General features: G+C 37.6%; 1 protein-coding gene and 1 long non-coding RNA gene across 10 annotated transcripts in view; one reads left to right on the top strand and one right to left on the bottom strand.

The window, feature by feature from the left end:
• The window catches only part of TBC1D4 (TBC1 domain family member 4), a 172,717-nt gene that overhangs the window by 63,188 nt on the left and 83,955 nt on the right, over window positions 1-25,574 (bottom strand). For 8 of the 9 annotated variants that reach the window (XM_046665082.1, XM_046665083.1, XM_046665084.1 and 5 more), the window contains exons 2-3: window positions 2,023-2,613; window positions 476-565 (exon numbers count right to left, since the gene is read on the bottom strand). In XM_046665082.1, the coding sequence (XP_046521038.1) occupies window positions 476-565; window positions 2,023-2,613 (681 nt within the window). Of the gene's footprint in view, window positions 1-475; window positions 566-2,022; window positions 2,614-5,732; window positions 5,833-25,574 lie in introns of those variants that run through there. The other variant, XM_046665086.1, reaches the window with a different exon arrangement.
• LOC124241357 (uncharacterized) lies at window positions 11,242-15,735 on the top strand. The gene is made up of 3 exons (XR_006889183.1): window positions 11,242-11,462; window positions 12,755-12,814; window positions 14,574-15,735. It is a non-coding gene; the product is annotated as an uncharacterized LOC124241357 (long non-coding RNA).

The following is a 25,574-nucleotide window of genomic DNA, read 5'->3' as shown; positions in this document are numbered from 1 at the left end:
AAAAATATACCAAAACCTTCTTTTCCAAATTTGGCATTTACATTACTAGAAGTTGAAAGTACTAGTTCTTCTTTTACTACCTACCAGGGTATAAAGAACAAGCATGACTCAGTGATACCCACGTGTCCCACTGCCCAAGAGTCTGGGGAACGCTGACTGTGAGGGTATTTTCACAAGAACTCATCACCAGAAAAATTCCGTCACTGGAAGGACTTTGATGAAGTGATGCTCCAAGGAGACAGGGTAGACAATAATAAGGATAAACCATTATGATACTGAGGGACCCGGAAAGGATTTTATTAATGGCACAGACACAAACACATGAACACTCTTGGTTTAAAACAAATCTACATGAAAATAATTAAAATTAAAAACACACTAAAATTTGAAGCATTAAGCTCAGCTATTTTGTGATTAATTAAGAAACAAGATTTAGTTGGTTTCTTCAAATACTAGGATCTACTTCAGTACATACCTGAGAACAAGAAGAGATATCCTTAAAATTCTTTTCAAGCACAACTGATTTAGTGTCTGGACTGATAAGGTTAATCTCGAACCGCCCAACCTTAAAAATAAAGACATTCCAATTAATTGAAACTCACAAGAACCTAACCTCTTACTTTATAATTAAATATTCATCTAATGATATAGATGCAAATACTATCTCCCAGATATTTCATTCACAGGTGCATCAGCATCCAATCCAACCAACATTTCAACCTAAATATCAGCCGTCTCAAAACATGTCTTCCTTTCATCTAAAAATCATGAAAGTTAAGTTGGTCTTAATTTACAAGAAACAAAAAACCATTTTTTTTCCAGATTAGAAATCACAGTTTTTTTAAAAAACAAAAGTAAACTTTCCTCACTTCATGATTTCTAAAAATACCAATTATTTAATTATAATTTGTAACCACACGTTCTCCCAAATGGTAAGGAAAAGATATATTTGCAATTGGATGGATAAGTTAAAATTTTTAAAAATAAACAACCGTTTAAAAAATTAACAGCAAAGACTGTGCTAGTTAAGAAAAAGAACAAATCTAATATCTCAAATAAGAGAGGAAACTCAGTTAACATATCATCCAAGAAAAGACTCTAGACACTTTACATGCCTAGAGTTATCAAAAATGAAACAGAACAAAACAAAAAACCTATGAACTTCCGATAAAGCAAATATTACACACCGGGACTGTTTATCAAGGTAACTGCAGAATTTCCTTCTCAAGGGTTCTTTACAACAGGATAAAAGGACACATTTTTTCAGGAAAACTCAAATCTAAGGGAAACTCAAGTTAATCCTCAAAGCTGAGGATTAATTAAAGAACCTCTATAGGGCATTGTTACAAATCAAGTTCCTTTAAGTGGAACTTGACATTTTCTATATCATGTACACCTTCAAAAACTACTTTTTAGAATTATCTTTTACACTTATAATACAGCTTGCACCCAATTATTTTAATAACTAGTCCAGTAAATTATCAGGCCTGAGGTGTTTCTTTAACCTTTCTTTTTGTGTGACAGAGTAAATTGGGGTATTCTCCTCCGAAAATACACCTACGAGTCTCTCGACTTCTTTTTTCCTCTCTAGAATACTCCCTTTTTCTCCTCCATGCCTATTCACACTCTCCCAGAGTCACATCTTTAAATCCTTTATAAGATTGGCTTTCTGTCATTTAAGAAACAACAACAACATCTAATAATGGACCTAAGGCAAATGGTGGAGATACTAGGAGCAGCCTACTCTGATTCTCTCCACCAGCTTTCCATGATGCTCCTTTAATAACTTCTTTCCCCTCCCCTCCTTTCCCTGTTCCCTAATTTCTTACAATTCACATTCCACGTCTGCCTCTCACCCCTTCACTACTTTTCTTTGCTCTCCATCTGCTTTATCTGCTTCCCAGGGGGTAAGAAATAAACATCGGATTATTGCAGAATGAGGAACGGGCAGGAGCTGGAGCCGGCTGCTTCTGTCTAGCAATGGATGACGAAACCCGGGAGAGCCCCCTGCCAGGGCCGCACCTGAAACAGCATTGTTCTGTTCTTCTCCGAATCGGAGGGCTGTACGTGACTGGGCGCGCTGGCATGTCTCCTTCGAGGCTGTGGTTTTTGGCTGTTCTCGTGAACTTTCCTTTGCAGGACTCCAGTGACGCTGCTGCACCGAGACCGGAACTCCTGCTGTTCATCAAAGCCAGAATCTTCCAAAATCCGCTCAGGGAAGCACCCTCGAGAGCTGGACGGTCCGGGCTGGCTGGCAGGGGCTGCTAAGGCAGGGTGGGTGTTGGTGACGCCATCCCCTTCCTCCAACAGAATGCCTGCGGGGGAACCGGGCGCCTCGGCCTCGAAGACGGCGGGCTCCTCGCCGCCGGCATCCGCACCGCGCTGCTCCCCCTGGATCCTTAGGCGCTGCTGTTCGTGCAGGCTGAACTTTTCGATGCAGTCATCAATGAGGCTGGACGGGGCCTTCTTGTGGGTCACCGTCACCTTGCCGCAGTACAAGACTTCAAACTTCTGAGAGTTGTAAAAGGCGTCCTCGTTATCTTTGCTGGGTTTGGCATCCTCTTTCATGGCAGCTTTAGATAACTGCCTTATGCTGCTGATAACATCAGGAACCTGGAAAAGAATTAAAAATCCTCACTTCAGTTGAATATTTAGAGATAATTTATGTTTACCTAGACCTGTTATTATCACACGGAATGCATTCTCATCCTAAAGGATAAAATATAGAAAGTAATAGTCAGACCCTACATAAAACAAAGCATAAACTTAAATTATACTATCGGACATAAATGACTTAAAAGTGAGATTGAATTAATGATATCAGTATTATACTTTCCCACTTTAAATATTTTTGTTTCCCAAAAACAAAGGCATGAAGCTATATAAGCCATTGCCAACCTCTAATAAATCATAATATATCCTTTGAATACTTTTAAAAGTTATTGTGAGGAGTCAAAAGTTAAAAGTAAATAAAAGTGTAGCATACTAACGTACCAACCACGACTGAACAAATACATAAATAAATAAAAGTTATTATGAGCCTCAGCTGAAAAGAACCAAAGTTTCAACAATGAGGATAAAAAAACCTTCTGGATGAAGAGATTAAAATCCAGACACCCCTCATCAGCATTCGCCATCAGGGAAAATGCAAATTAAAACCATAGTAAGATCCATTACACATCAACTAGAATGGCTAAGACCAAAAAGACCAAGTGCCCATTGGGATGTGGAGCAACTGGAACTCTCATACACTGTATGCAGAAATGTAAAATGGCAACACCACTTTAGAAAACTGGCAGTTTCTTAGGAGTTAAACATAGACCTAACTCACGACCCAGTCATTCTACTCTCAGAGATTTAGCTAAAAGCTCTGAAAACATGTATCCACACAAAGGCTTGTACACTAATACTCTTAGAACCTTTAGTCATTATATCCCCAAACTGGAAATAACCACAATCTTAATTAACAAGTGAATGCTCACTAACCATCAGAGAAATGCAAATCAAAACCACAAGAAGATATAGCCTTACACCTGTTAGAATAGTTATCATCAAAAAGACAAGAGATATCAAGTACTGTAAGGATGGGGAGAAAAGGGAACACTGTTGGTTGGAATGTAAATTGGTGCAGCCACTATGGAAAACAGTATGGAGATCCCTCAAAATATTAAAAATAGAACTATCATATGACCCAGCAATTCTACTTCTATGTGTGCACATACATCCAAAGGAAACAAAATCACTATCTTGAAAAGATATCTGCACACGGAAACAACCTAAGTGTCCGCTGACAGATGAATGGATAAAGAAATATACATAATGGAATATTATTTAGCCATAAAAAAGAAGGAAATCCTGCCATTAGCAACAACACAGATAGACCTCAAGGGAGGTATGCTAACTGAAATAAGTCAGACAGAGAAAGACAAGACTGTATGATCTCACTTATATGTGGCATCTAAAAAAATGTAACCCAGAGATAAAGAGAACAGATTGCTGGTTACCAGAGGCGAGGGTGGAGAAGGCAATGGGTGAAGGGGGTCAAAAGGTACAAACTTCCAGTTATAAGACAAGTGAGTCCTGGGGATGTAATGTACAGCATGGTGACTACAGTTAATAATACTGTATTGTACATTTGAAAGTTGCAAAGAGAGTATATATTAAAAGTTCTCATCAACAAAAAAAAATTGTTAACTGTTTGTGAATGATGGTACCTAAACTTATTGTGGCAACCATTTGACAATATTTACATGTATCAAATCATTATATTGTATACCTTAAACTAATGAAACATTATATGTCAGTTAATCTCAATAAAACTGAAGAAAAAAGGGAACGGATAAACAAAATGTGGTATAGTCACACTATGGAATACTACTTATCATCTCTCACCTGGTTTACTGCAATAACCTTTTAAGTGGTGTCCCTTGCCCCCTTCAACCTACTCTCAAGTCAGAAGGATCCTTTTCAAACTTAAGTCATGTTTCTCACCTGCAATCCTCCAAGGTCCCCATTTCATTCAGGGTAAAAGACAAGATCCTTACAATGTCCTAAGAGCCCTGGCCATCTGCATGTGACATACAGATAGATTAAATGTGCACTGTGGCTATGCCGCCTCCGTATGACCCTTAGATAGTCAACCTGGATTTTCATCTTTAGCCTCTCCTCATTTCCTCTGACCTTACTCCTACACTATGCTCCCTCTCACTCACTCTGCTCCAGCCACACTGGCCTCCTAGCTACTCCTTAAATGCCAAGCACACTCTCTCAAGGTCTCTGAACTCCGTGCCCCTACTCAGATAAGTGCATGGCTCACTCCCTCATCTCATCTACATCCATGCTTTCATGCCACCATGTGAGACAGCAGTCACCCCCCCCCACCCCAAATCACACACACACAACACACACACACTCTCTTTGTCTCTCTGGCACAGCCAGCATTCCCCTAGATTTTTTCTCCTACTTTATTACTCTCTATAGCACTTTTAAACAGACTTTTTTTTTAAAGATTTAATTTTTTTCCTTTTTCTCCCCAAAGCCCCCCAGTACATAGTTGTATATTGTTCGTTGTGGGTCCTTCTAGTTGTGGCATGTTCTATAGCACTTTTAACATTCCGTATAATTTACTTGCTAGAATATAAGCCCTAAGAGAGTGATGATTTGTCTTTTTTCTCTTTTTGCATTTTTTTCTTTGCATCCTCAGAGCCAAGAATAATTCCTGGTACAAAGTAGGTACACTCAATATCTGTATTGGCAAAAACCAAACAAACAAACAATAAAAAACAACCTTTTTTATCTTTGGGAAAGAGGAAGATCATCTTATACTCAGGGTTGCCTCACATTCAGACATATTTGGTACATTTTCACATCTTCTCCACCAATTCTAAAACCAGAACTTCTTCTCTTTCACATAATTATTTGGGATATACCACCAGAGCATTCACAATTCAAAAATCACAAGAACTGGGCCAGCCCTGGTGGTCTAGTGGTTAAGTTTGGCGTGCTCTGCTTCAGCAGCCCAGGTTCGGTTCCCAGGCGCAGACCCACACCACTCGTCTGTCAGTGGCCATGCTCTGGTAGTGGCTCACATACATAAAGAGGAAGATTGGCAGTGGATGTTAGCTCAGGGCAAATCTTCCTCAGAAAAAAAGAAAACACAAGAATTTTAGTTTGCTAGTCAAGTATTTCCTATGAACAAATAAAGTCCAAATGCTATAGTTTCAATGACTCACCCTGAACACTTGACACTTCTCAGGGAAAAAGTCAGGTGTTTTGTACAAACGCATGACCAGCACCCTTTGCCCTCTGTCATTGTCTTTTTGCCTTAGCCTCAGACAGGCGTCAAAACTATGGAGAGTGAGCTGGACATTCAACTCTGCAAAAAGTAAAATGATTCAGGTGGGTTAGGCAAAACCCTCCAAAAGATGCTCCCTTCTTCCTCACTAACCATATTTCATTAGACTTTTCATCTGATTTTGCAATCCAAGTGCTCCTAAATTTCCAAGTGTCCCTACAGAATGCAGAATAAAAAATATCTATAGAATTTTTTTGAATCCACAGAATTTTGATCTTGCTACAAATATTTAAATGATTATTAGAGGTATATTCTACCATTGAGACTGCAAACAAAGTCAATTCAACCTTAGTTGTGTCAATTCCTCTGTATTCCATGTTTGTACTTTTTCTCTACCCTTATATATTGAAAGCTCTTATGTGAAGAAATGATTAGAGGCTGAATTTCTATAGTCTCACAGGACACTTCCCTGTGACCACAGGTAAACGCTTAATACCTAAATGTAACTCACTTAATGACCCAGTTTATACAAGCAAAATGTATCATCTCGACTAAACTGAGTAGGTAACTTAATCTTCCAATAATCTGAGTTGTTAACTGCACCATAAAACACAGATTTTAGTTGCCTTGAATACCTTCTCTCAGCTCATGAGTGTGCGGCTTTCGATGTCCTGGGCTGCAGAAAGACTAACACAAAACCCATCTAACAACATTCGGCTCTGTTTTTACTTATCCAAAGACACACGTAAAAGTTCAAGTTATAGAGCCCCAGCCTACACACTCAGAGCCCACACCAGAAGGGACACTGATAAAGCAAGGGCAGTAAAATATTCATAGTGGGGAAATGAGTTATCAGAGAACCAAGGAAACCTTCTATTGAGGCATTTATTTAAGGCATCAATCAGAAGCAGCACAAGAAAAATAAAATCTCTAGCCAATACTTGCATGTACACATGGTATTTCGGAAAAACAGTATTCTCTTACAGGACACTGTTAACTGACATATACTTATATGTATATTGACCGTATGTGTTTTTGAATGAGTTTGACTCCTTCTATGTTTTGCATCTTTCAACATCTCATTTTTTTTCCTACCATTATACTGTAAGCTCTTAAGTGCAAGACTGAGTTGGGGAGATCTCATGTCTTCCTTGAGCTCTTACATGTGACCCCTGGGAACGTATTCTGTGCTCAGAAGAAACTGAGTGACTGTTGTCAGCAAACAGAGGTATATAAATAGTAGTGAACGACTACCCAGAACTCTGATAAAAGTTCTCCTGGATAGGGGCTGGCCCCGTGGCCGAGTGGTTAAGTTCGTGCGCTCTGCTGCAGGCGGCCCAGTGTTTCGTTGGTTCGAATCCTGGGCGCGGACATGGCGCTGCTTGTCAGACCACGCTGAGGCAGCGTCCCACATGCCACAACTAGAGGAACCCACAACGAAGAATACACAACTATGTACCGGGGGGCTTTGGGGAGAAAAAGGAAAAAATAAAATCTTTAAAAAAAAAAAAAAAAAGTTCTCCTGGATTGAGATAGTTTTAGTAAGTTTTTCTTGCTGACTCAGGAGAGAGCTAGCTCCCCCCAAAAATGGAGACCTGTGGCTTTTCACGCTGCTCATTGATCACCCCAACTAGGAAGTAAATGTGTGTGTCAGGAATGTCCCCAGATGCTATGGAGCACGTCAAGCCACGGACTCAGGGTGCAGACTCCAGTTATTCACAGTCTGGCCATGAACAACGCCATTGCTCAGAATGTGCCTACACACCACAGAGCCTGATGAGGATTTAATGCCAATTCAAGGAAAAGTTTTTAGTCTGTGGCAGTACATAACCTTTAACACAAAACAACAATAAGGAAAAAGACTCTACCGAATAGGAATTGAGAGGTTTATATTCCATCCCTGTATATTCTATCCGCAGCTCTGCCAGGAAACGTGTTATTAATCCTGCATCCTAGAGTTTCCTCACCAGTAAAGCGGGGGACCAGATAGATGGTCAATAAGATCCTACCTAGATCCAAATTTCTACGCGTTTACTTGTGCATTAGTGTCAATACAGGAGTAAGATAACATACATTAAAACAAGATGGAAAATCATCTCTATTATTAAGCCAGAAATATTATGTCACTGAAATTATTCATTTCCATTAACACACAATAATCAATTCAACAAGCGATAAAATGAACGAGGCTTTTTCAAATGCCTCATGATATTTGTAAAAAGCACAGTGCCCCCTTTAGCTACTATTTTGTCGTTACACCTTCAGTGATCTCACTGAAATCATTTAGATTCAAGTATCAAAATTCAGACATTAAAGTAATTCCTCACTCTAGAGAGAAAAAAAGATTACCACTACATCCCCAGAGGTCATGCTGTTGCTTCTCATTAATTATCATAATTAGTTATCCCCACTCCAAGAAATCCAATGATATTGTAAAAATTAGACTTGACTTCAAAAGAAAACAAATTCTACAATTAGCACACATTGATGTTTCACAGGAGAAAAATCTGGATAGTAAAAAGCACTAAGGAAAGATACCTTTGTCAGGAAGCCAGTTGAAAACTGGAGTCGTTCTCCAAGTGCACTGAATATACGTCAGTATTAGCCCTTTGTCGCACTGAAGAAACTCTCCTTCTTTCTAGATAAGCCAGCATTAGTTTCGTTGTATTGTTAAAGTCCACGTTATCACTATGCAGCCAATTATAAAACTTCCCAGGAATAACCGTTACTATTCAAGAGTAAAGTATTTCCTGACTCTGCAATCAGGAAATCCACTGACTGTTCAGGACTGAAGAGCAGAAGCTTCAGCTTTCTTTAAAAAAAAAAGTTTTAAATTTGCCACCATTGTCTTTCTTACACTGTTTAAATAATCACAAGTCTCTGAGGCTTATTAATTATGAAGATAAGAGGAGATTAATCTATACTACAATGTCTTTCTTCTTCATAGAGTTCATTGATAAATAGATGACCACAGCAAACACTTAAAAATGGATACAAATATGAATGTGAGAATAAGCTTCTTAAAGAAAAAGAAACGGGTAAATTCTTTTACAATTGATATGAGCTTAACTGCTTGATTCGTTATTAATCTTTTTATAATAATTATAGTAGGCACAGCAAGATTTAGATAAGTACAAAAAAAGAGGGAAAGGTATAAAAAGAAGTTGAGGAAAAATACTAGGAAACATTTCAAGTAAACTGAAAAAACTGCCTAATGAGAACAATTTAAACTAGTCAATCAAAGAGAGACGGTAGGGAAAAGAAACATATTTGTTCTGGAAGTCATATATGCCTTTAGGGGACAGGTAGATTTCCTTTCTAATTCTGTTTTACTTATAAAACGATTAAGATTAGCTCAGCATTTTGAGAAAAGATTAATTCAGTCATTTGATGTTATCATTTCTATTTGGCTTTTAAAATCTCACCTTCAAACAACGGAAAATGATCGGAAGGTATCTACGTGCCATGAAACAGTTCACTTATATCAAGGAAACACTAACCATTACCTGAGAACCTATGAGGTTTTTCCAGACCCAGTTATTCTAGAAGCATATTCAATTCGTGTTGTCTTTTTAAAGATTTTTTTAATATCAATAAGAAATAAAACTGATTTTTTTTTTAAAGATTGGGACCTGAGCTAACATCTGTTGCCAGTCTTTTTTTTTCTTCTTCTTCTTCTTCTTCTTCTCACCAAAGCCCCCCAGTACATAGTTGTATATTCCAGTTGTGAGTGCCTCTGGCTCTGCTATGTGGGACGCCGTCTCAGCATGGCTTGATGAGCGGTGCCAAGTCTGCGCCCAGGATCTGAACCGGGAAAGCCCTGGGCGGCCAAAGAGGAGCACGCAAACTTCACCACTCGGCCACAGGGCCAGCCCCAAAACTGATTTTTAAACCATTTTAACATGTATCCAAAAGTACTTCAGCTATTCTTTGTATCTTTGTATTATTTTTTGTAATACTTTGTATTATTATTTTAAGATAAATTTTGCACAGTTAAAAGAAGTCTAATTATTACTAGGTCCAGATTCAAAATCCACTAGAGTGATAGAGTGATTTTAAAATCACAAAATTTTAAAACTAAAGGTGCCCTTATGAAATCACTGGTCTGCACTATCTTGTTTTACAGATGTGGAAACAAACTGTTTACATCCAAAGTTAAACCAAAAAAGAAGAAAATAATGAGATTACGAGAAACGAGACTATTTGGGGCAAAAAAAATCACAGTATCTTTGCAATTTACAGTGCGGTCATACAAGTTGTCTGGTTTTTGAGTCTTGGGCTTCAGCCAAGACAGTTTCCTCTCAGCCCAGGCTTTAGTTCTTAGATATTCTCAGCCACTTTGCTCCAAACTCATTTTTGACTCAGCTCTTCTCTAACTGCTGCTTTCTTGGTGGCCTCTGAGTTACCTCCAGCATCAGAGAGAGAAATCCCTTAAACCTTTCTACTAAGTTCTCCCCTCCCACTCTGTCACACTGCTCATATCGTTGGATTCCTTCTCTGGAAGATATGATTTGTGCCTTTATGGCCTTTCCAGATTTGCAAAAGTGATCAGATATAAAATATACGGGGGTAACCCACAGAAAAAACCCAGGGAATCATGTGATTTGATTACGAGAACGGAATGTCCTGAGTAGCGGCTAAGTTCAGTGCTAAGGGAAAATATGAATGTCCCGAGATAGAAGATGGGGTAGGAGATAAGAAGCCAGATAGTGAAGGATAGGCAAAGACGGCCTTTTCAAATACCCTTTCAAAAGCAAAATCATTAGTTTAAAAGTGGATTAGTCCACAGCATGGTATATTAGAAAAGTACATAACATGCAGTTAGAGACTTTGAGTTTAAAGCCCCATTTCAATATCTATTATTGTCTGTAGAAAAGACAGTATACCCTTCTCAGCCTGCAAAATGGGAATCAAGATGTTTATTTCAGAGGTAAGCTGGGAAAATTAAATTAAGTGTGCAAATGTGCCCGACACCATGCCGAGACAGTGAAAGCATTCAATAATGTTTAATTCAAGCCAAAATCTAAGTCTGATTTGTATTGTATAAGGAGATGAAAGAAGTGAGAAGCTGCTGCTAAATAAAACAATGCCGCCTTCATAACATTTAAAGTATAGTTGGAGGGGGTGTAATAAATAAGTAAAACATAAAGGACTTTAGATAACGAAAATTGCCAATGAGAAAAATAATGCAGGGAAGGGGGACAGGAAATTTGGATGGGGTGGCAGAATAGTTGCAATTTTAGAGAAAGGACTGTCTATAAAATATTTGAGTAAAAAACTGAAGTCAGCAAGAAGGTGAGTCATAAAGATATCTGGGGAGGAACATTCCAGGCAGACAGAACACCACGTACGAAGGCCTTGAAGCAGAAATTTGCCTGGCGTTCAGGGAACTTTGAGGAGCCAGTGTGGCTGGATGCGAGTGAGTGAGCAAGAGATTATGGAAGAGGCCACTGTGGGGACTATGTAAATCATGCAGAGCCTTGAAAGGACTTTGGCTTTTACTCTCAGTGAGACGGAAAGGCACTGCAGAGTGCTGAGTTATGTGTTTAGAGGGCCCCTTTGCCTGCTGTGTGGAGAAAAGATGGCAAGAGTGATGGGGCAGGAGCCTACTACACCCAGTCAGGGCGAGCCAACGGTGGTTCACACAGGAGCAACAGCAATGGAATTGGTAAGAAGCTGCAGGCTTCTGGGTAAAATTTTAAAAGCACAGTCAACATGATCTGTTGATGGATCTAATGTGGGCTGTATGAGAAGGAGAGGAGGCATGGATGAACTTTGTGGGTTTTGGCCAGAGGAACTAGAAACATAAAGCTGAGAAACAGGTTGGGGGAGGTAGTGGCTTAAGAGAGCAGGAGCTTAGATTTGGACATGTTAATTTTGAGAAGCTAATAGACACGGAAGGGGAGATCTCAGTAGGCAGCTGAATACACATGTCTAGAGCTCAGGGGAGAGGACAAAGCTGAGAAAGAAAAATTGGAAGGTATTAGCAGATAGATGGCATTTAAAGCCATGAGATTAGATGAGTTCATCAAGAGAGTGAGTATAGAAGACAGAGAGTGAGCAAGTGAGAAAATATGAGAGAGAGAGAGCCCACAAGCTAGCTAGGCAGAGAGAAATTTCTCCAGGGACCAAGGAGTGAGGCAGACAATGATTAGAGTTTGGCAGATGGAGAGATAAGAGCAAAGAAAAACACAGCAAGAGCCAGGGGTAAAACCAGGTGAGAATGGTATCCTGAAGCCAAGTAAGAAAGGTTTCCAAGAAGGAGGGAGTCATCAGTATGAGATCATAGGTGACTTTGACAAGAAAAGTATTGATGGGGGCTTAGAGCAAAAGCCTTACTGGAGTAGGTTCAAAAGAAAATTTCAGGAATGAAATCCAAACAATAGGTACAGACACTCTATTAGGGCAGCAGCTGGAGGTTCAAGTGAGTCAAAAGTGAATTTTCTCACAGATGGAAGAAATGACACCTTCCAAGAGAGTATCCAATAGAGAAGGGGAAATTGATGATCTACAGAAAGAGGGTAGAATTGCTGGCAATGTCCTTAAGTAGGCAAGAGGAGACAGAATCTAGGCACAGTGGAAAGGTCTGAAACTGACCCAGAGGTATGGACAGTTCATCTCAAAGGGAAAGGCAGAATATAAAGGCATAGAGGCAGGAAGACAGGGTGGTGGGAGTCTGCAGAATTTCTCCTCCGACTGCTTTAATTTCCTTCGTAAAGTAGAAAGCATGCTCATCAGTTGACGGGAGCATGGGGAAGAAGATCTAACAGAGTATTGGATAGTGAACATTTCATTTAATTCAAGGCTGACTATAGGCAGAATTTTGAAGTGAAGTTACCTTCAGAATACTCAGGCTACCCTTTCTGTGCTCTGATGGTGTGGAAATGTGACCCTTGCAACACCTAATGGAGAAATTTGCATTTTAATCTAAGATTTAACTTGAGAATTCAAATATTTTAGGTGAAACCTGGGAATCAGTCAATAACTAGAAGAGAGGTTTTGCACTTGAAATGAAACCATGTAAGTAAACTGCTTTATTTGCCTAGTATGAGATTGGGAGCTATCCCATAGAAGTAATATTTATATAAGGAATAAATTTTGGAAAAAGTCTGCATGTAGTCAGGCAAAAAAAAAAAAAATATATATATATATATATGGTGCTGTACCTTATCAAAATAAGAATAACGCAGTTTGATTATAAAGTATTTGTGTCACCTGTGAAAAATAATTTTACAATTCTTCTATTAGATATGGATATTGATATAAACATGACCAAAAAGATGAAATAAGCCAAATCATCAACCCCCAAAAATCAAACTTCTTATTGACGAGTAATCAAGAAAGTTAATCTTCCAATTTCTAACTGTAATAACACAGAATAGGGGCATCTAAGAAACACCCCATAAAAATTGTAATTTGTTCATTTATGCTGGCATTATGAAACCCATAGTTTCAAAGGCAGCATATCCCTCTATCCAACCACAAAGCACTTTCAAATATCAAACTGCTACCTGTTTATTCAAGAGGAGGCTTTTTATTCATGAGATTAGTCCTATTAATTGCTTCATGCTCACATTTTTAAAAATATACGGTTAAAAATCAGTAACCCTCTAGCCAGGCTAAGAAAAAAAGAAAGAGGACATAAATTACTAATATCAGAAATTAAAGAGGGGATATCACTACAGATCTCACAGAAATTATATATGTCATTATAAATTTGTCCAAACCCAGAGAATGTACAACACCAAGAGAGAACCCTAAGGTAAACGAGAGACTTTGGGTGATTATGATGTGTCAATGTAAGGTTCATCCTTGGTAACAAATGCACAGTTCTCATGAGTCATGCTGGTAATGGGGGAGGCTATGCACGTGTGGGGCAGAGTTCTATGAAAATCTCTGTATCTTCCTCTCAATTTTGTTGTGAACCCTACATTGCTTTAAAAAAAAATCACTAAAAAAAAGTATAGTTCAACACGATTTGTATTTACTACAACAGACACTAGAGGGAGCTTTCCCACATAACTAGTTTATCTAACCAAAAAAGAACATCAAAAGTGTTTTCATAATACTGAAAAAATGCCACTGTTTATAAAACATTATTACTACTGCTCTGATTTTAGACTTATAAAATTAATCACTGGCAAGTAAGTTAGCCGAAATTTTAACTGACTAGACAAGTTTGGCAATAAAATTAATGTTAATGAAGTTAGACTGAAAAAATTAGAGTATATTAAAATCAGTATATCAAAACTAGTATCTTAAAATCTTGAGAACATTTAATCTGTTAGATATTTTCAAACAGGATGCAATAAATATAATAAGAAAGACAAGTCTTGGACCTTTACCATGATACCATTAAAGTATAAAGTCATCCAAATGAACAGCTAAAACTGGACACTTAATAAGTAATTTTAACTTATGAAATATCTGAACTCCTGAGAGGAGAACTCTTTAAGCAAGGCTTAGTTGTGAAATGGAATGGGCCTTGGGAAAAGAGGCCACCGAGCGAAGGCTGAGTCCAGAGGGACCTGGACATGACACACTCTGGCTAAGATCAGTAGATAAAGCTGTAATATTATCAGGAAGCAAAAACACCATGGATTTCTCAGAAACCTATTTTTGTCCTGGCCTTCGTATTACTTCAGATATTTATACCATCCCAACAGATTTTTCACCCTGCAAATGAAAATAATATGACATTCTTGAACCTTTATTCAAAGACAACAATTACTTGCACACATTACCATTAACCACTAAATATGAGTATTTATTGGTTTAGATCTCCCTTCTTCAAAGAAGAAAAGTCCTAACTGCCTGCTACCCAAGGATAAAAAGGAACACACACATTCGTCTCTCTCCAAAATTAGGCTGGAAGGAGGGCAACAGCCAGCAACCAGATGCCTAGCCTCTGACCTGGATTTGCACTTTCCGTGGGTGAAGGAAAAGCACTGTCTCCACATAGTGACGACTCAGAGAAGAGCTCTAGACTGCACTATATTCAACCCTCACAGTGGAATTAAACTCCTGCAAACAGCACAAGTCATAATTGTGCCCGATTCAGCTGCTCCCAGTGAAATGAAAAATTAGTACCATGAAATCTCGCAGCAACACTTGTCTTTCTAGCTCATTCCTTCTTCCTGTTTGCAACTAGGATGAACGTTCCCTAGAAGTTTCTGATCAGAAAGACTATTTTCAGAGCTGATACTGGCTGTCTGAAGACATTCTTCTTTGTTCATTAGTATCAAAGGCCCCCCTCCTCCCCTTCTCCTGTGTGGTCTGGCTAAATGATACCAAGGGAAAGCATATAATGATTTAGGTGATTCAAACAACCTCATTTGCCTGTCATCTTTAATTACAGAGAAGAAGGAAAAGCTTGAGCCTTTCAGAGACATGGAGTACAAATATATTCCTTCTTCGCACTTCACAGACATCTGACTTGAAACCAGATTAATGAATATAGTACTTCCAAAGCAATAAACTTCTACCTTTGAAGTCTCTGAAATGCCATTATATTGCTTGAAAGCCATCTGGAAGAGGGCACTGTCATGACTAGTCTTTGCCCAGCCATAACGGGCCCTATGCACCCTTGGATGTGCCCTGTGGACAGAGATCTCCTTTCCCCTTCAAGAGAACTCGATCTCATGACACTATTACCTTTCAATTAATTGATCTTTCATGATTTGTTAAGATTTCAAGTAAACTTTGGTAACTCCATATACCAAAGCCCCCCCAAAGTATTTTTACTTATCAAATTTTATGTATGTCAAACATTTAACTGCCAAATTTTAATTCCTTGAAGGAAACTCTCATGTTAAAATTTTAAATAAAATGTGTGGCACTGAAATATTTTTCATGATGTAAATGTTTTTCATGATGTAATAGTCATAATGTTCTAACACCAAAAATGTTTCCTCATATCTATATTAAAAGGATTAATGATCACAGCAATGCTTCAATGCTGACATTACAATTAACATGACTGAAGATCAAGGAAATTAAGGAAATCTGTTCAGTGGCTACTAATAATTAGCCTGTACAGTATGACGTGACTAGAATTCATTTTCATTAAGATTTCCAAACAAGGGATCTATCTGAGCTGCATCTTGCCAAAATTCACAACTTCAAAGACAGAAAGCAAATTCAAAGCAAACTAGCAGCCCTTGTATTTTTCATATATGGACTTCTTTCAAGAAAGAATCTGATTCTTATTGTTAATCATTTATAAATGACTTATCAACTGAAACAGGCATTGTTTTATTTAAATAATACCCACCTTAATTTAGAACAAACAGTTTTAGTGAATGCTGCCAATCCTTGCACCCTCCCCCCAGCCCTATCTCCCAACCCCCTACAAAGTAGGCCACAATGAAAGGCTGGACCAGTGACAGATACAGAGATGGGCATGTGACCCAAGCCAGTCAATCTGAGTTGCTCCCTAATATTTTCCAAACAGAAGATGAGACACAGCTGTTTTCTATCTGAAGCCTCAAGCTGTTGAGGAAGTTAGTCTGGCATCACAGATAGCCATCTCCCTTCTCTGGAGAAAGCCAGTCTAGAGTAACACAAAATGAAACCTAAAGAAAAAGAGAATTAAAACCAAGATAATGGAGAGAAAGAGTCCTAGTGGAGTCAGGTCTCTGGTTGTAGACATCCTTAGAAGTGTGATTCATGAGCTCTTGGGCTCCTCCAATTCTGGGGGTCACTCAGAATCCTTTCATATGGGTGGCAGTTCTCACTCTTGTCTCTGAGAGTCCTAACTACTATAAAAGTCTGAGAATCATTGGGATTGATTCACCTGCTATGACTGATACCCAAACTAGCAATTGGGTACACAAAACAGAAGTTTATTTCCCTCTCACACTGAAGTCCAGTTTGGAGTACAGGGCTATTTTGGCATTCCATTGTGACGTTAAATATCAAAGACTCGAGCTCCATCTGTCTTCTTCTTCTGCCTTTTGGGAGTCAACTGCATGGTCCAAAATATTGGCTACTGTATTCCAAACAGCAGGATGTGAAGAAAGAATGAGTAAAGAGAAAAAGAGAACAAAGACACACACATACACACAAACAATGGACACTCTCTTTCTTAAGGAAGCTGTCACACGAAAAATCTACTCACACTCCACTGGCCAGAACTGGAGGAATTACTAGCAGCAAGATAAGCTAAGAAATGTAGTCCTGACTCTGCGTGGCCACGTACCTAGTTTAAAATGCTATTACTAAAGAAGGGAGAACAGACATCAGGCACAACTTGCATTCCTTTCATAATTGTCAATGATCCATCAGAGAAAAGGCATCAGTCAAAGCTCTTCAACTAAGAAAAACTAGGGATAGATATAAATCAGAGGATTTAAATCACATAGTCATTCTAAAAAGAAAGGACTCACGTCAAACCTAAAGAAATATGTATTTTAGATAAGACTAGACTAGGTGTTCCAAAACTTTCCCAAATTGAAGAAGCATTTCCCAAACGGTCAAGACAGACATGGGACTATTGCTTCTCACTCAAAGATAATAAAACATTTCTGATGGTAACACAAGTGAGCTACATCCACTGTCATCACTGAAATTTCTAAATATCTTTCCAAATAAAACCATGTTAGTCTGGTGGTCTTTAAGTAAACTTTTACATTTCTATAGAGATAGCAATGGCGCAGCAACCCACAAGTAACTCACAAATAAAACTTATTTCAACTTGTAATATGCCCCTGCCCATATTATTCTGGTGCAGTCACGAAGCAACGAGACTGGCTAACAAATACAATTAACGTAAATTAAATTCTTAATTATGTTTCATCTTGGGAAATATAGATTCAATTCATTCCAATAGGCCAAGCACAGGGAACATTATGACCTGTTAAACTGGCATCTATCTTATTACAAGAATTTACTAAGCAGCCGAGGGTTAACTGTGCTGTCTGGAACTTTTCATTTTAATCATTTGGGGTGGGTATTATATATGTCTCTGTCTTCATAAACAGCATCTACTAGGTGTAATGTAAATGTTTCAGTCTGATGTAAAGTGTGACCATACCTTCAATGTAACACAATAAGGTCCTTCTGTTTCTAGCCCTCTACTAAATAAATATCAAAAGCTATTTGCATGACAGAGTGGAGAACCTTCAACTTCAAACAGAGTGAGGCAGTTAAATGTCAAATATGCCCCACGTTATCTCCAGGAAATACACTGTTTATGAGAGCTGGAGCACTACAAGAATAACTGCTATGGCCATCTGCTTGCTTACTCTTGTAGACTTTGTTCTCCAAAACTACAGAAGGAGAGGTCTGACATACAAATTACTTTCTGAATTCTTTACTAACACCTTGCTTGTTTCTAGAAGAAAATATCTCAGCAATTTTCTTTAATGCTCTTTTCAAAATGGCCGTGAAAGCCAACGGGAACAAAAAGGCCCAGTTGCGACCAGATGCAAATAGCACTGTACTATCCCATGGGCATTGCAACTGCATCCTCAAACACAAATGAGCAAAAACAACGATATTCGTTTACTCTCCCACTATTCAAGTATGATTTCACTGACAAAGGCCAGTCAAAACTTGCAAAAACATTTTAACGATACTCTATTATATTTAAAAAACTATATAGATCAATTAAACCAGATAATAGAATTCACTTGGGAACTTGCTACAATGAATACATAAAAGTAGCATGCAATTATATATTAGTGACATGCAAAATATACTTCTAATTGATAGAAACCATTTAATGCCTTACGTTTCTCTTTTGAAATATAAAAATTCTATGATTTGGAGTCTTCACACCTTAAAAGTCTCAAAGTCATAAATTACAATTATTGTAATATGTTAAAAGAGTAGCCTATTAGTACTATGGTTATATCTAGGATTTTATTAGTGAAAAATCCATCAACGAGATTTTACTTCTTATCTTTCATTCAACTTTAGCCTCTGTTTTCCACGCAATCCAACTTGTATAATAAACATTCGTCGATATAGTTTTTTATTTCATCTTACTAAAAAGTTGGTTAAAATTATTAAAAATTCTTCAAATGCACATTAATTCTATATTAACAATCAGAAACTGTTTTCAAATAATTAGTATACAAAAATATTACAAAAATCAACTACACATTCCTATGTTGCTTACTCCCAATCTCTAGATTTTCATAAAACTTCATAGTCAGAAAAAGGAAATAAACAAAAAACATCACTGAATTACCTAAACAGTGAAAGAAAACATTAAATGCTGAAAAAGATTCCCAATGGGGATCAGTGATACAGCTAGAAATTCAGGGATGACAATGAAATTTTGTATTTTATTAACTAAACAAACTAATCAGATGTCCAGCTCTCCCTCACTGCGGGAGTTAACATAATGATGAAGGAAGACGGTGCCAACAATAACAGCTGCTGAAGATTCTTGAGAGCCTGTGCTAAGACTTACATGCTTCATTCTCACAACTCTCCAAGATAGGCTCCATTGATCTCAATTGCAAAAATAAATTGGACTATCTCCTTAATTTTTCTGTAAATCTAACCATGTTCTAAAAAATTGTCTCTTAAAAATAAATGGGAAAGGGGCTGGCCCCATGGACGAGTGGTTAAGTTCACTCACTCTGCGTCAGCAGCCAGGGGTTTTGCTGGTTCGAATCCTGGGCACGGACATGGGACTGCTCATGAAGCCATGCTGAGGTGGCATCCCACATGCTACAACTAGAAGGACCCACAACTAAAAAAAATATATATACAATTATGTACCAGGGGCCTTTGGGGAGAAACAGTAAAAAAATTTTTTTTCAATTTTTTTAATTAAAAATAAAAAATAAATGGGAAAGTTGATGATCAGAGATACCACAAGAGTCTAGTTGTTTTCAGTTTAGAAGATTCTGATAAAAATGAATTTAAAGTTTAAGAGAATAATAAGTTTTTTAATACTCTCTGGAATTTCTACAGTACTTTTCAAAGCTTCATTTCTAAGCTTCTGCAAAACTTTCAAGATTCCCTATATGGCCCCCTTACTATTACTGATGCTGCCAGGGTAAACTTATTGTTTAACAAGTCTTAGACTCTACTTTAAGGACAAAACAAATTAATTTAGGTTTTAAGAATACTTTTCAAAAAATATATAAACATCTCAATCATAGAACTCGATGACTGAATTTAACATCAGAAACCCTCACAAATATCCTCTACAAATTACTCTGTAAGTAAACAAGAAAATGAAAACCCAAAGAAGCTAAATGACTTGCTCAAAGTCACAAAGCTAAATTATTACTTGATTTACACTTATGTGAATTTTTATACACACACATAGTTTATCAGCATACATCTGTTTAAAGAAAGTAAATCTCCAATGTTCGATGAAATCAACATCTTCAGTGCCAAATATCACTATGTATAATTGTATATGCATTAGTGTAAACTAGCCATTTAAAGTCTGCCGTCCTCACTAAATTTTCAGGAGGATGATGGCAGGAAGATGTCTATCTGGTTCATCACTGTGCACTCCATGCCTGCCACAGAGCCTAACACGAGTTCCGTACTCAATAAATATTTGATGACTGAATGAACGCTTTCAGAATTCAACAGCCTCTTAAGTAACATGAAATCTCATATATCAAAATGTCTATTTGACTTACATCTAGCACAAACACAGAACCGACTGAGATGTTGAGCAAAGAGTAAATACAAAAGACTTTTGACGGTTAATTGATATGAGAAGTCCTTGGGGCCTTATAGAGCCTCATTTCAGAAAATGATTCATCGGCTTCAGAGAGTGTCCTTTTACTCTCCCAGGTCAAACAAAACTCCTAGGTCTAGTTGATCCAGTCAACTAAACACACATTTATCAATATTGATAAAATTAAGATACCCTAATGAAAGCTAGTGTTTAAGTGTATCAGTTTTGTTCATCTGACTCTTCTATTAAAAGGCAGATACTTTTTTTTTTTCTTGAGGAAGATGAGCCCTGAGCTAACACCTGCCACCAATCCTCCTCTTTTTGCTGAGAAGACTGGCCCTGAGCTAACATCCGTGCCCGTCTTCCTCTACTTTATATGTGGGATGCCTACCACAGCATGGCTTGTCAAGCAGTGCCATGTCTGCACCCGGGATCCAAACCAGCAAACCCCAGGCTGCCGAAGCGGAATGTTCGAACCTAGCTGCTGTGCCACCAGGCCGGCCCCAAAAGGCAGACAGTTTTTAATCTGAGATATCTGTCTGTAAAGTGGTAATGAACTAGGTAAGTTAATTTTTTTAAATCTTCAAGGGATGTAACAGAATTTATAAACAATCAACTTTCCTGAATTCTTTAAGTAGAAATTATCTCCCTCCCACTGATAGTATAAAGTAGGCACTTAATAAATATTTACTGCATAAACTGCTAAAACATTTCATTTTAATCCTCATGGTACTTATTACATTCTGACTTGTACAAAATTTGTTTTCTTGCCTTGAGTCTCCTAAGAGATTCTAAATTCCTTGCTTAGTACTCCTTCCAATCCCATATCTTTCCTGGGCACACAGTCTGTCACTTCCCTGAACTATTCTCTCATCCCCCGCTCTCCAGCTCTTAAACCATTTCTAAACTTATCTCCACTGAGCTAAGAGACTCCTTTCTGGACACCCCTGCAGCACTGCATCAAATCAACCTGACAGTAACTCTCCAGTTTCTCAAAACTGGAGACATGAGGAGATGAAGGCAAAAAAAATAGTAAAAAAAAAAAAAAGATGCTACCGAAAAGGGAACCCAAAGATTTGAAAATTCAATTATAATAAAGATTTATTTACACAGATACCAGTTAAATGCTTTTCTTAGGATTAACCTATGTGTTTGTGCACGGATTTAGAAAAAAGAATTTGTGAAAGAGTATTCCTTCAACATTTCTGAAATAAACAAACAAAAATAATACTTAAATTAAAAAATAAAAAGTCAAGTATGGTTAAAAGAACCCAAGGAAAATCTTTCAGAAACTCCTTGCTTTTATTAAATATTCCTAAAATTTTGATGACCTATAAATATTGGATAAACACATATGCTCTCTACTAGCCTAGTGAATAGACGTGAAGAACATAAAAACATCACTAAGGAATCTTCCATGCAAACTGCCTCCAGGGCATATCAGTAGATGATAAGATGTCCTCAGAACAGGGAACACGTGAGATGAAGAACAAAGCCACTGCTCTTCAGCCTGAGAGGCTCTTTTGCGCACGGTTTTCCCTGGTTAAGACGATTCCCCTCAGGGAAATTTCCCTCCACAGCTCTTTCCAACTGGTGCCCTACTCAACAGCCCAGTAACAGCTCCAGGCCCCTCCAAATCACCCACAGCACCCAGTGCTTCCCTCAAGCACATTTAATACACCATATTGGGTCACCCGATGGTGTCTGTGTCTCCCACAGATGTGTCTCGTGCCTTTTTCTCTATCCCTAGCACAAGGCCTAGCACATATGGTTCACACTCCATATATGTTTGCAAAATCAATGAGCAAACAAATAATCAAAGAGAAAATAGTGGTTCTACTCACCTTCCTAGATCAGAATACTAAACAGATTCTTGCTTCAACCCAGTGTTTTCATTTGGGAAAATGGTACTAGTCAAATTATGAATGCCACCTGAAAAGCAGGTGCCTGCTCTACAAAGAAAAGCTGATAAGAGCCTTTGCAGAACCGTTGCTAACGTAAATACATGAACAATTTGTAAGTGAATATTTGGGAAAGTTAGCTCTTTGTAAATAACATTTGCTATGGACTGACTTTGTGCACTTTCTAGATAATAATAGCTAATATTTATGGAGTACTTGTAATGTGCCATGCACTGTTCTAAATGCTTTATCTGTTTTATCTCCTTTAATCCTCACAACCATCCTCTGAGATAATTCTATTATTATCCTCATTTTGCAGATAAGAAACTGCCCTAGATTCTGCAGATTTACTTAACCCACTCACTAAATCATGTTAACTGAATCCAGAAAGTGAAGATGACAATTCCCAATCTTGAGAGAAGGATGAGATCAAAGATTACGTAATTATACCAGAAACTAGACATCAAGCACTGGGTTTCTGTGACGGTGTTTGCTTACGACTAACTGCATACACCATAAAGCCTCTACGTCCTGCTACAATCTTAAACAATTTACAGTATTTTTATAAACATCATCAGTATAATTCTATCTACAAAGCTTATTCATAAATACTAGACAGAAAATAAAAGGATTAGTAAAGTTGTTAACATACGGCTACATTATCAAATATCCAATATCAGTATCTACCAATAACACCATCTTAAACACGTAAGATCAAACTAGAAGGTTAAGTGTTTGACAATGAATCTGGACCACAAACCATAACTATTATTTAGCACCTCTAATAAAGAATGCACTATAAGAACAGCTTTTATGAACACATTATACTCTTTTTCTATGGTTTCATACATTTTTATAAAAATCACACACGCTGTAAAATAATAAAATGTGGTTTTTACACTGCTTTGTTTTCTTTAATGATACATGCTCATTGCAAACCGATAAAATCATAAAAACAAATTCAAACAAGAAAATATTCAACAGAGATTACCACTACTGACATTTTAGTGAACACCCCTCCAGATATTTCTCATGCACATATAGTTAGCATAGGTATAAAATTTTGAATAAATAGGATCATTCTAAACACAAAGTTTTGTGATCCCCCTCTGAGATGGAAAACATGGCTTAGGCACTTTGCCATCTCAATGATTATAAATCTTTATCATCATTTTTAAAATCCTTTCTAGAACAGTGATTCTCACTGCTTAAAATTGTGGAGAGACTTCTAAGAGCTTCTGTGTGTGTGCTAATATCAATTAATATTTACCATTTTAGAAATTACAATTTAGAAAATTTTAAATATTTATTAATTCATTTAAAATAACAATAAATCATTACTTATTAACCTAAATGCTGCATTTTTATTAAAAAAAAAGATTTTTGTGAGAAGATTGATACTGTTTTATATTTTTGTAAATCTCTTTAATGTCTGATTTAAGAGTGGGCAGCTGGATTCTTTTATCTGTTTCTGTATCCAGTCGGCTCAAGACGTTGCTTTAGTTGAAGTGTACGAAGAAAGTCCAGCCTCACACAAATATATATAAGTGGAAAAGGGATTTTAAGAGCCTTTCAGAAAATTGTGAATATTCTCTTTTGAAACTATCCTCCAATCCAACAAGTGATCATTTCTTAAACGTTTGTTACAATGTGAAACCTGAAACTCTATCAGTGAACTTACTATACTCTGATTAAAATCCATTTCTTCATCATGCACTTTGAATGGATCATTCACCAATGCACGACTTCATTCATAACTCATGCATTGGTCTTTTGGGAAATAGCAGTTCACTGAGTTATACAAATGTTGACAGTGACACATATTATTAAATATCATCAAAATAACACATTTGTTAATATCACCACTAGTCCCATCAGAAATATTTAGTATTAGCAAGCTCACAGTGATAAATACAAGTTTTTCCAAAATTCTCAATACAGTTAGTTGTTTTCCTTGAAGTAGCAAGATCACTTTGTCCATTTTTGAGAAAACATCTGCCAAACACCCAGGACTGACTAACCATTTTTTGGTGGGAGTCATTCTTTCAAGTAAAAATGGTGTTCCATGGAAAAAGTGACTAGTTACGCTCATAATTTGTATTAGTTTTCTGTTGCTGCCCCAACAAATTACCACAAACTTAATTTATGGCCTTACAGTTCTGCAGGTCAGAGGTCCAGTACGAGTCTCACCAGTGTAAAGTCATGGCGCTGGCAGACTGCGTTCCTTATTGGAGTCTCTAGGAGAGAATCCATTTCCTTATGGTGGTAGAACTGAGGACTGTTTTCTTTCTGGCTATCAGCTGAGGGTTGTTCCTAACTTCTAGAGGGCATCTGCATTCCTTGGAATATAGCCCTTTCCTCCATCTACAAAGCCAACCAAAGTGGGTGAAGTCCTTCTCATATCACATCTCTATGACCTCTTCTGTCTTCCTCTTCCCCTTTTATAGACTCATGTGATTACGTTAGGCCACCTAGATTATCCAGGATAAGCTCCCCATCTCAAGATCTTTAACCTTAATCACATCTGGAAAGTCACTTTTGCCATGTAAGGTTAATATACTCACAGGTTCCTTGGATTATAGCATGGACATATTTAGGGCGCCATTATTCTGCCTACCACACAACTCATTCAATTGCACAAATGCTGTTCCTCTAGACAACCACTGTATTTGCATACATAGTACCCATTTTGTCCCATATACTAGAAACATGTGTTCTCAAGGGTCAAAATTTAATAAACTGATTAATTTCTACTGATCCATCAAGGACATTCTTAAGTAGATATGGCGTTTCTTTTTTAAAACTGTTAGTTCTTAGTGGTGAAGAATACAGTAACTACTTGTAGAGTTTGGTACCACCATCTCGATTTGTGCTAAGGCACCAGCAGTTTTATTTACCATTGCTTTTGTACCAGCAGTACACATGTCAACATAGTGACAAGAACACATAACACTTTCACATTCTGATGAAAACAGTTGTGCTTAAGTATCTCACTTAAGTATCTCAGGAAACCCCAGACTTCTGCCACCATATTTGAGAACCATGGTGGTAGAGAATTCCACCAAGTCCACAGTAATAAAGTATTATAGCATTGACCTAAGTTATCTCCACTGCATTCAATTATCTGCTAAACCTATGGACATATAGGTTATCACCAAATTTTAATGCCTTCCAAAATTGTTCAAACTGGCTCTAATATCAGCTCTCCAATTTACTGGCTGTG

Source organism: Equus quagga, chromosome 6 (assembly GCF_021613505.1).
Source record: "Equus quagga isolate Etosha38 chromosome 6, UCLA_HA_Equagga_1.0, whole genome shotgun sequence".
In the NCBI taxonomy this organism is placed as follows: domain Eukaryota; kingdom Metazoa; phylum Chordata; class Mammalia; order Perissodactyla; family Equidae; genus Equus; species Equus quagga.
Note: the sequence above shows the minus strand (reverse complement) of the source record. Positions and strands in the feature narration are given on the sequence as shown.